This window comes from Brassica oleracea, chromosome C6 (genome assembly GCF_000695525.1).
Source record: "Brassica oleracea var. oleracea cultivar TO1000 chromosome C6, BOL, whole genome shotgun sequence".
Classification (NCBI taxonomy): Eukaryota; Viridiplantae; Streptophyta; class Magnoliopsida; order Brassicales; family Brassicaceae; genus Brassica; species Brassica oleracea.
In genome coordinates, this window is record NC_027753.1 from 32,653,957 (window position 1) to 32,665,641 (window position 11,685).

General features: G+C 34.8%; 3 protein-coding genes across 3 annotated transcripts; 2 read left to right on the top strand and 1 right to left on the bottom strand.

Moving 5' to 3' along the window:
• Window positions 1-567: 567 nt before the first annotated feature.
• LOC106299320 (uncharacterized membrane protein YuiD-like) lies at window positions 568-2,015 on the bottom strand. Its single transcript, XM_013735429.1, has 5 exons — window positions 1,676-2,015; window positions 1,309-1,465; window positions 1,168-1,218; window positions 984-1,076; window positions 568-889 (listed from the first exon to the last, which is right to left on the bottom strand). Exons 1-5 carry the CDS (start codon window positions 1,825-1,827, stop codon window positions 818-820), a joined length of 525 nt encoding a protein of 174 aa, XP_013590883.1. The 5' UTR covers window positions 1,828-2,015; the 3' UTR covers window positions 568-817.
• Window positions 2,016-7,220: 5,205 nt separating this feature from the next.
• LOC106298510 (protein Iojap-related, mitochondrial) lies at window positions 7,221-8,778 on the top strand. The gene is made up of 4 exons (XM_013734645.1): window positions 7,221-7,617; window positions 7,694-7,778; window positions 7,856-7,959; window positions 8,499-8,778. The coding sequence occupies exons 1-4, from the start codon at window positions 7,297-7,299 to the stop codon at window positions 8,574-8,576; spliced, it is 588 nt and encodes a 195-aa protein (XP_013590099.1). The 5' UTR covers window positions 7,221-7,296; the 3' UTR covers window positions 8,577-8,778.
• A 433-nt stretch (window positions 8,779-9,211) lies between these two features.
• Window positions 9,212-10,266, top strand: LOC106298027 (putative F-box protein At1g67623). The gene is made up of 2 exons (XM_013734133.1): window positions 9,212-9,755; window positions 9,929-10,266. The coding sequence occupies exons 1-2, from the start codon at window positions 9,212-9,214 to the stop codon at window positions 10,264-10,266; spliced, it is 882 nt and encodes a 293-aa protein (XP_013589587.1).
• Window positions 10,267-11,685: the final 1,419 nt, after the last annotated feature.

Here is an 11,685-nt window from a genome sequence, read left to right on the forward strand (position 1 = left end):
AATATTTTGTTATAATTGTTAAAAAAAAATTGAGTTGCATTTCAAATAAAAAGGTAAGGATATTAAAAATATTATAATTAAAATATGTAAAATTTAATATAGTTTTAAGGAAATGGTCAAAATAAAAAAAAATTACACATAAAATAATCATGATTTTTGTTAACTGGGCGGATTATTATTTATATGATATCGTACACGAAAGAAAAATTTCTGTTTTTAAAATTATCTAATTAACTCTATACTCATTTTTTTTATATTTTTTATATGATATCACACATTCGTAAAAAAATAGATAGATTAAGATGCAAAAACAAAATATTTACTTAATGAATATAATATGAACGAATATTACAAATACATCATTTAATAAAATAAATAATTAAAAACTGAAAATTCATATCCGCGCTCAGGGTCTAGTGGAAGTTAAAAGGAAATGTGATGAAACTTCGAGGTGGGATAATCTCAGATTTGGGAGAGAGGATTCATTGCTTGGATTTGTTTTGCATTGCATGCTACTCTACAATTACGAGAACGAGAGATAGATAGAACTTTTCATAAAGCTGATTATCAAAGTATGGCTTCTGCTACGTGACTACATCCAAATAGATCATGTTCTTTTTTACAGCTTCATCGATCTGTGTAATGACATTTTCATGTTTTCCTTACATGATCAAACCTTATATACTATGCTGTCAATGACAAAGATAAATGCTAACTAGCAAAAACACAAATATGGCTGTTTCAGAAGCTATGCACCAGTGGCACCCACACACGATATTGGAATAGAAAATGCGAGCTTTTACTGCACCATAAATAGCTATTTGACTATCAAGGTGACTAAGTATCCAAAACATGCAGTACCAGTTCCAAGCACTCCACCCGCAACGACCTAATGACATGACACCAAATAGTTATGCTTCAGGTACTGACCACAATTCATGAAAGCCATTTAAAAAAAAAAGTCCCTATTGGTCTGATCTTACCTGTGGAGGGGTATGACCGAGAAGTTCACGCAATGGCATGCTTTCAGCGAGGGGATGCTCTGCTGGAAGTTCATACACAATCTGATTGAGAACCTGAAAAATGAAACAGAGCCAAAATGAGTATGAAAAAAATATAAAAAAAAACAGAACTTGTAACACAAAATGAAAACGAGGAGATTAAAACCTCGGCTTGACGTCCAGCATGTAATCTTACACCAGTTGCATCATACATCACCTGCCACACAACACAAAACACAAGACCCATCACTATTTAACCATCAAAATGTGACAAGGAAGGTGATTAAGTGAGGGACCAAAAAGGTACAATGGAAGTGAGAATGAAAGCGATAGCGAAATGAGATCCTCCAAAGCCTTCTTGTAAACCAACAGCCATAGCTAGAGCTGTAACTGTTGCTGAATGTGAAGAAGGCATCCCTCCTGACCCAACAAGCCGTTTCAGATCCCATCTCTTTTCCTTATACCTTCACAAAACTTACAAACATTGTTTAATTCACTATCTTTCAAAGCTCAATTATACCTGATGCTTGCAACTCAACAATCTTAGAATAAATCTTTTATTTAAAACATTCTCAGAAGCTATGAGTAGTTTGGTCAAATAATCTCTAAACAAGAAGATACGATGGAGAACAAATATATATGAGTGATACGCGCACGTAAAGCCGTAAACGTACCAGGTGGTAAAGAACTTGATGAGTTGTGCGATGGTGAAAGCTAAGACGGCGGAGATCAGAGGATAATTCGTGAAAATAGAGAAATAACGGGAAGAGGAAGAGGAAGACGTATCAGCTGATTCCTCCATTAGACGATGATCGATGGATCTCATTAGGGCTTTAAATCAATCACGACAACCAACGGTTCTACTTCTACCGTTCACGTAAAGCCGACAAGAAGACACGACAACCAACGGTTCCTCTTCTACCATAAGACGTGGAAAAATCTCGCGTACAGCTACCGTTCAAATCCTCAGGTTCTCTTTTCTTATTCTTCCTCAAAATATTTCTTTCGTTTGTTTTCTCGCTTTTGCTTCGGCAACAACCAACGTTTCTACTTCTATTTTAATATTTTTAAGGAAGTAGAAAAATGTAATTTATCCAGAATTATCTTATAAATTCTGTTTCCAAAGACTTTATTTAATTACATTTTTTCTTAGTACTTTTATAGAGTTTTTATTGTACTATAACTTATCCCCGAGAAAATAAAAAAAGTCGGCTACTTGTTTAAAATCCAGCAAATTGAGTGTATATTCACAAAAATATACCATGTGAGAAGATAATTTAGATACACGTTAACTTAATTTTATATATTGGCTAATTTGTGGTTGACCGGAATATGCTTCTTTGTTTGCAAGTTTGCCAAGGAATATGCCTTTTAGGCTTTACTCAAAAAGAACTAGCGTGGACTTAATTTTCCAAACATTATACGAAGTTATATATGTATGATAGATTTATAAAGATGGAAAACATGATCTTGTTCAACATAAAATAACTAGAGAAAAAAAACTGAATTCTAAAACTTTGGATAACTTTTACCATTGATTTAACTCTTCCATCAGAGTCGGTTTCAACGATGATTTATTAATGATCATGAGTTTAGAGTCTCAAATGGACGGACTATCCACATCTAAATATTCTCGTTCAGATAAACATTTTTTTCTTTTGTCACATTAGCGGTCCAAACTCAAATAAGAACCCATAAGATAATGCATAAATAGCCAAACGCAAATATGATTATGACCATATTTTAAATAAATTACAGTATGTGTCAAATGACCTTTTATGTCCAAATGGATTGGTTATCCATAACTTAACGGACATGACTCAATAGGACACGAACTTCTAAAACATTACAAGTTATATTTGTCAACTCTCATTACGCACCACTTTTTAGTTTATTACTTTTTCAAAACAATATATATTAAATTATACATAATTTTAAAAAAAACATATTTAGAAATAGAAGTATAACCAAACAATATAATTATTTAAATGAATACTAGGTGATAATCCGTGACCTGCGTGGGGTGAATATACTCGGTGATTTAATGTTTGAAATCAAAAATAGAGTATGTATTTGCAATTTTTGTCCTTTATTTATTAGAACGTGTTGCAAACGTATTAAACGTGGATATAATACAAAATGACGTAAAGTATTTTCTAGTTTTTATTTTACTATTATGTAGTTTTTTTTGTTAAATTAATTTTGTTTTATTGTATAGAAGAACTTTGAGATTTTTGAAGGCTCTAAAAATATAATATAATAAAACAAAGGAAAGGAGACTCAATCTTGTAATACACGTAGCCCAATTTAATTATGTTTAAAAGGGAAGGAGACCCAAAATTATGTTTAAAAGGGAAGGAGACCCAATATTAAGTTTAATGGGCTGGACGTACAACATTGCCTTTTATATAATCGTTCCCTGTCGGAAAAAGGAAGAAAAGAACGAAGGAAAACTTCAAAAATGTATGATTGATGAAATACGACTTCATCGTATACATTTCCCCAAGAATGGTAAAAGCATATTTAAACAATAGAAGAACTCTCTTATAACTAAAAAGCTCATTTTTATTAAGATGCATAATTATAAAACTTATCGTAATAGTTCTTAAACAAGATGTTGAAAGCCAAAACAAAAATATAAATGTAAATAGAATAAATGTAAATCCTCATTATAGAAGAATGAGGGAAGAGTAATTAGGTTTTGCGTGATCGAGATGAGTAAGAATGGTTGGGGATGTGTCTTATATAAGAATAAAACCCTAAGGCTTGTAACTTAGTTTCCCCGTTAAAAATGAATTGATTATCATATATTTTTGTTTTGGCCAGCATAATACGATTTAATTATATTGTCATAAAATGGTTATCTTCGTTGATTATCATATATTTTTTGCTTTGGCAAGCGTTATACGAATTGGTTATCTTCGTTGATTTCAATAGACTTTCTAACTCGGAACCGACCGGTTCGCTTTGGTAAACCCAAAATCAGAAGTTCCAACTCAGAACTAATAACAGTCACGTATGAATATAACTTTTTTTTTGTTTCTATGTGACTCTCATAGCCATTAGTCATACAAGAAACTACACAACACAAGGAAAAAAAAAAGACTCTTCTAGTCCTGATTAATGACTAATATTCCAATGTTTACTACTTTTTGTATCCTTTGGTACGTTGAATAAATTATAGTGTCACAAATCCTTTATAAGAGAAAAAGAAGAGACGTCATCATCTTCTTCGTTATGTTCATGCGAGTAACAGAGAACTCCTTATCTCTTCTTGGGACATCATCATCTTCTCTTTTCTTATCTCTTCTTGGGACTCTCTATACTCTCAAATCTTATCACTACCCCGGAAGTACAAACTTCTTCTATACTCTTTATAGTTCAAGCATGCTCATAGTTTGACACATTGAAGAACAACATTATGTGAGAAGAAGAAGTCACGTTCAAGAACAACTTTAGGATGAAGAGACGTCATCATCTTCTCCGTTATGTTCATGCGAGTAACATAGAACTCCTTATCTCTTCTTGGGACGTCATCATCTTCTCTTTTCTTATCTCTTCTTAGGACTCTCTGTACTCTCAAATCTTATCACTAACCCGAAAGTACAAACTTCTTCTATACTCTTTATAGTTCAAGCATGCTCATAGTTTGACACATTGAAGAACAACATTATGTGAGAAGAAGAAGTCACGTTCAAGAACAACGTTAGGATGAAGAGACATCATCATCTTCTCCGCTCTGTTCTTGCGAGTAACAGAGAACTCCTTGAGCGATTCAGATAGAAAGATTAGGAGATTGAGAGATTCGAGAGTATAGAAGAGGTTTGTACTTTCTGGTTAGTGTTTCTCTCGGACTTCTCTTTTTTTTATCTCTTCTTGGGACTTCTTCTTCTTGTAACATATTTATAGTTCAACCATGCTCATGGTTTGACACATTCAAGAACAACGTTACGTGAGAACTCTGAAGCATTAGTTGGTTACGTGAGAACTCCGAAGCATTAGAACTCCGAAGCATAGCAAAAGATACATGAAAAAGCTATAGATACATGTAGTTGGTTCATCTTTTGCATCTTGCTCCTGCCTTTTACGTTTGTCATCATTAGCTTTACTTGCCTTCGTGAGATCAGATCGTGATCATCTTCTCCGTTCTGCTCTTTTTTTTCTGAAAAAAATGGCATTCTATCTCCGTTCTGTTCTTGCGAGTAACAGAGAATTCCTTCAGTGATTCAGAGAGAAAGATTAGGAGATTGAGAGATTCGAGAGTATAGAAGAGGTTTGTACTTTCTGGTTAGTGTTTCTCTCGGACTTCTCCTTTCTTATCTCTTCTTGTAACATATTTATAGTTCAACCATGCTCATGGTTTGACACATTCAAGAACAACGTTACGTGAGAACTCTGAAGCATTAGTTGGTTACGTGAGAACTCCGAAGCATTAGAACTCCGAAGCATAGCAAAAGATACCTGAAAAAGCTATAGATACATGTAGTTGGTTCATCTTTTGCATCTTGCTCTTGCCTTTACGTTCGTCATCATTAGCTTTACTTGCCTTCGCGATATCAGATCGTGATCATCTTTTCGGTTCTGTTCTTTTTTTTTTTGAAAAAGGGCATTCTATCTCTGTTATGTTCTTGCGAGTAACAGAGAACTCCTTGAGCGATCCAGAGAGAAAGATTAGGATATTGAGAGATTAAAGAGTATAGAAGAGGTTTGTACTTTCGGGTTAGTGTTTCTCCCCGACTTCTCTTTTCTTATCTCTTCTTGGGACTTCTTCTTCTTGTAACATATTGAATCTTGGTTCTTAACACTGTTACTCTTCTTCTTCCGCGGAAAGCCGACACAAATGATCTCTACATCTTCAGTCGAAAGTAATAAAAATCTACAAGAACAACGTTACGTGAAAAGATCACGTGAAAACTCTTTACGAAAATTCTTTACGAAATCAGGCCAAAAAAGGGTGAATAAGGAAATATATTGGGAGAGTGTCTCTCCAATTGACACGTGTCCAACTTGGTGTGAAAGCATTAACTACAATGTTCTTCTTTTAATATATAAGAGATGATTTTAACATGTGTTCTAAAATGTGATCATGTAGCCTAATACGAGATGACAATTATAGACTTGTATCGCCGGCCTGGTCTGTAAAAGACTCTCGCAAAATAGTATTGAACCAGAATTTTCTATGCCTGCAAATTAACGAACTTCGCATGACGGATTGTTACGGGACTGTTTTTTTTTAAGATGAGCCGAAACGGACCACGCAAGTGTACAAGGACCCACATTTTTTTCTTTATTTTTTGTTTTACCTGAAAAAAAATGAGAGAGAGAGAAAAAAAAGTGATTCGTGACTTCGCCAGAGAAAATGAAAGGAGCTCCGGCGATTACGGTTCGAGCTCCCGCGATTGTGATTTGAGCACCGACGATGACGAATTGAACTCTAATGGTGTTTTAATTTGGTGTTCTTTTTTATTTATTTTGGGATTGGCAGCTTTTGATTTAGTGTTTGATTTTATTTAATTTTTGAATTCGTCAAACTAAAACATTAGTTATGAACTTATGAGTTATAAGCTAATGAAAAACATCTTCTCCAATTATCTTTAACATGTATGTTAATATGTTTGGAGTGTGATAAAATTAACTACAACTATTGTTTTGAATAACAAATAAGTAAATCAATGACTGATGAATCCAATTCAGTCGACGACCAGAATCATGTTTTACAGTGACTTAAACCGTTTTAGAGTGGCCTGAGGCATCCTATTGCGTGTATTATTTTCTGTCATATTACGTGTATTATCATCTATCATGCGGACCAATCCGCAAAGACTTATACATATAACGGGACGGATTTGAACATCTATTTCAGAGACCGCGGTCTGCGGCAGATCTGGGATGGAACGAGAGAACCTATTTGCCTTTTCTATTAATATGCGTTCGCTAATACGGTGATCATGATTAATATTATACGAATCGGAGAAAAATTTTAGACGTATAAAAGTTTTTGTTATAAATATAGACCTTAAAATAAAAATAACCAAAATAGACTTAAATATTTTATCAAAAGATATAAATATACACTTATGCGCTCTAGGGTTGATTAATCTAGATATTATGGTTAGAGTTAAGGGGCGAGTTTAGGGTTTAGAGTTGATGGTTGAGAGTCTGAGTCGAGGTGTCCGAGTTTGGGGAGATAGGATTTCAAAATTAAAAAAATTTAAAATTTTCAATCCTCCTGGAACACCTAGGTATCAGGGTTTGGCCCCCAATCGTAGCCGTTTCACAACCACGCTAAAACCTAATGTTGGCTGCTCTCCGATCTCGCTGCTCTTCTCTCCCCTCTCTTCTTCTCAAATCGCCACCGTCGCCGTCGCTTCTAGACCAGTCATGGAAGCTACTAGGTCTCTCCGCTCCCTCCTTCTCTTCTTCCGCCGGCGGCGCCCGTGATATCTCAGAGGTCCTAACCGTCGCCGAAGTGGAGAAGATTCTCTCCGACGTGAAAGCAGACAACGTGATTGTGATCCCGACGGAGAACCAGTCCTGCTGGGCCGATGTCACGATCATCGCCACCGGAAGATCAGATTGGCACTTGAAGAACATCGCTCAGGCTCTCGTCTACAGGGTATGTATATAACTCCTTTCACCTTCGAATCCGGTTCTTCAGAATCTACTTTATTGATCATTTGTTCACTGAACAGGCAAAGCAGAAGCAGAGAGGAGAGAAACATGTAATGCTTCCTTGTGTGCAAGGGTACGATACCAAGTGGATTGTCATTGACTACGGTTCGTGTTTTTTTTTTCACTTCAAAGTTTTGATTTTTTTTTTTTTTTTTGTTGCTGTAATTTTCGTATGTGTGTAGGGAAGTTTGTAGTACATGCGCTTGATGACAAGGCCAGGGTTTACTTCAATTTGGAGAGTCTTTGGACTGGTGAACCATCATCAGCTAATGATAACTCAGACAAGGTAAAAACAATTCACCTCACTCAGATTTGGCGTAGATTAGTAGTAGTGTATATTGCTTACTGCTAATATCAGTCAGGTCATTTAGCTTTGGGTTTGTGTTTAGACATCATCATTCAACAATTAGAGGTTAGCTATTGTATTAGAAAGTGTGTCTACTATGGCTTAGGACAAGTAGTTGATTCATTGAACTAACCTGTTACTAGTTCTTTACCATATCACTACAATGCTTCTCTTGCTCTCGTTTGGGATTCTATTTGCATTTATCAAAAGACACTCCGAACTCTCTATAAGCTTGTGTTTGCATTTATTCTGAGAATCTCATTTAGGATCTATTAAAAGTTTGTGATCATATCTTTGTTGATCTTTTCACAATGGGCATTTGTTCTGTTTATGTGTTCATCTGATATCATTGATCCGTTGACAAAACGATTGAGTAGTCTTCAAAGGCTAGGTTATTAATGTCTTCATAGATTCCTGTTGTTGCTCCTTTGTTCAGTTTCCAAACGAAACCCTTCTTTTTTGTTTTTTTTGTTTTGCAGGATTTGCAAAACGCTTTTGTAAAGGTCCGACCAATTAACAACTCCAAAAAGAAGAAACCGGTTCAAGTGAGTTCTTGATCCAGAAAAAATGCCAACTGTTCGCTTGACAAACAGTTTGTAATAAACATATTCCCTAGTAAGGATATTATCCTCGATGGGTTTTTTTTTTTCTTCTCAATTTTATAAAATATTTGATGGAGAATACATGGTGTGTAATTCAAAAACCGGTGGAGAGTGTTCTACAAACAAATTCTAAACGAGGCAGTCAAGAGTCCCAACATATGAAATTGGATACAAATTAGAGAGAAAACAACACTAAAGTTGGAACTGATGAAACAATGGAATCCGGTGAAAGCTACGATTTTTTTCTAAATCTATTAAACATATAAAACCTGTATAAATAGTAATATCCCCATAAATAAATTCAAACGAGAGAAATAAGAGCGCAAATATGGAAAATTGGATAAAAGTAAAGTTAACACAAGATATATATGAACTAATAAAACAATAAGACTTGACATTTTTTTTCTTTAATTTGATTTCTATCTTATTTATCCTTTTTAAATCTGGAAAAAAGAACTAATTTGTGTTTTCATTCGTCCACTTGTTTTTTTTTTCCTATTCCTACTGAAAAATGGAAAACGAATGTAGGCCTCTCTATATAACAACAATTGACCAACTTAATTAGAATGTAAATAGTATCCTTAGGTAACATGAGATCCTCCTCTTTGCACGCGTCTTGCTTATTCAAGAACTCTAACAAAAGAAGAGTTTCTCTCGATTCTTTGCCTGATGATCTTCTTGTGGAGATTTCTTCACGTACCGCTGCTTCTTCCTTGTCAGCGGTTCGTAATCTCAGATTAGTTTCCAAAACGTTTAAAAGAACATGCGATGAAAAATACGTAATCTCTCGACTTTCCCTCCACGAACTCACTCTTCTGACTTGGTATCATTATCAAGACCCTGAACTTGAAAGGAAGGTAAGGACTGAACATGAAAGGAAGGTACTTAACAAAAAAAAAGAACTTGAAAGGAAGGTAAGGACCGAAAGGTTATCTAACTTCTACAAGAGATGTCGAAGGAACGGGAATCCTGAAGCCTTGTATCGCAAAGGAATCATCAACTACTTTCGAAGAAACCAGAAACACAAAGGACTCAAACTTTTGTCTCAAGCTGCGAAAAAAGGAAACAAAGAAGCAACCTATGTTTATGGACTGATCCTAATCTGTGGTGGAGGCAGAGACATCTACGAGGAGGGTAAGCAAGATATATTAATTGTTAACCACTGAGTTTCTCTTTTTTTTTATCTTTTGTGTTATTATATAGGCTCGATGCATGTTGTGTATCTTTGCGTTTATCTTCATGTTTAGCAATTTAAGCGTTTTGAGCCAAACAAATTTTGATATGTTTTGAGTCTATCTATATACCAGGACCGGTTTTGCATGGAGGCGAAACAAAACAAGAGGGTTTCAAGATCTTGTCTTCTTTAATAAAATCGTTAATGTCAAAAACGTTGGAGGAGCTGGTGGATATGAGGGAGAAGATTGGAGGCAGCATTCGGTGGCTTGGCACACCGGTGATGAAAGAGCTCAAAAGAGCGTACGCTCCAGATAAGTGCGGGTGTGATGGTCGAACTAGTGATTTCTTAGCATATAATTGTGCTTGGCATCGATACGGCGAGGATAACGACATGAATACTTCTTCTGCATGTGAGATCTGTCTGTGGGATCATGAAGTTAAATGTTTTTTTGATACTAGTAATGAGTGAATTATGATAATAAACTGAAATTAATTAATAAAGTGTTATATTTCGGTAGTTTTTATATATTATAGCTCTTTGGATACATCCATATGATTTATATGAAAATATATGCCCCTTAACTCTTCAATTTTGGAGAAAGTTAGAGTGTTTTATACCTTCTCTGACGAAGGAGATGAGTTGCGAGTCTGGATATGCGATCTGTGGGGACTCCACTTGGGTTTCTAGACATCCCATCCCCACTCAGATGCTTTAAGTACATCCAACGTGCAGCAACCTACCTTCACCTGAATGTTTATGGTTTAAGGACTTTGAGACTTGAGAGAATATGGCTTATCGGAAGAGATTTTTGTACCTGGTTTGCCTCAAAAGTCCCCGGGTTTCAACAGCTCCTTTCTTAATCTCTGGATGCTCAGAATCCACAAACGGTCCAAGCTGAGTTTTAAGAAATGACCCCTCAAGATACAATCAACACACCATACATGTAGTCTTATAGAAAGGTCTGAACGAATCTTAGTTACCAACCAGCACGAGTAACTGTGGTGGCTTTCTTTTCGCATGAACCTAGCTCATTCAGTGGCTCAAATAGAAAGTTGTCTAATGTGGTGAATGGTCTGGATGCAATTATCTGCCAAGATAAAGACCCTTAAGCATAATTTCGAGTCTCAAACTAGAGGATTATAATGCTCTCCGACTCTTAAACAAACCACCCTTGTGATTGAAAACGACGACTTAATATATATATGTATGCATGAATTGACATATATATGGTTTGTAATAGGCTCGGGAATGTGAAATATGTTATTTATTAGACCGTGTAATATGTTTTCCATTAGCTCTTATTCATATTTGAGCATGACCTATGATTGTATATTCTTATATCTATATTACTAAAAGAGAAGTACCCATTTGAAAATATTCTTACTTCATTAATTAAACTCTCTTTTTTGCTTGTCTTTTTCAGTTACATTTATAAAATTTCTTAAAACGAATAAAACTGCCTAATTTATTACTTGTCTTTTCAGTTACATTAACTCGACCATCTATATTATTAAAAGAGAAGTACCCATTTGAAAATGTTCTTACTTCATTAATTAAACTCCCTTTTTTTTTCTTGTCTTTTTCAGTTTCATTTATGAAATATCTTAAAACGAATAAAACTGCCTAATTTATTACTTGTCTTTTCAGTTACATTAACTCGACCATCTATATTATTAAAAGAGAAGTACCCATTTGAAAATGTTCTTACTTCATTAATTAAACTCCCTTTTTTTTTCTTGTCTTTTTCAGTTTCATTTATGAAATATCTTAAAACGAATAAAACTGCCTAATTTATTACTTGTCTTTTCAGTTACATTAACTCGACCATCTATATTATTAAAAGAGAAGTACCCATTTGAAAATGTTCTTACTTCATTAATTAAACTC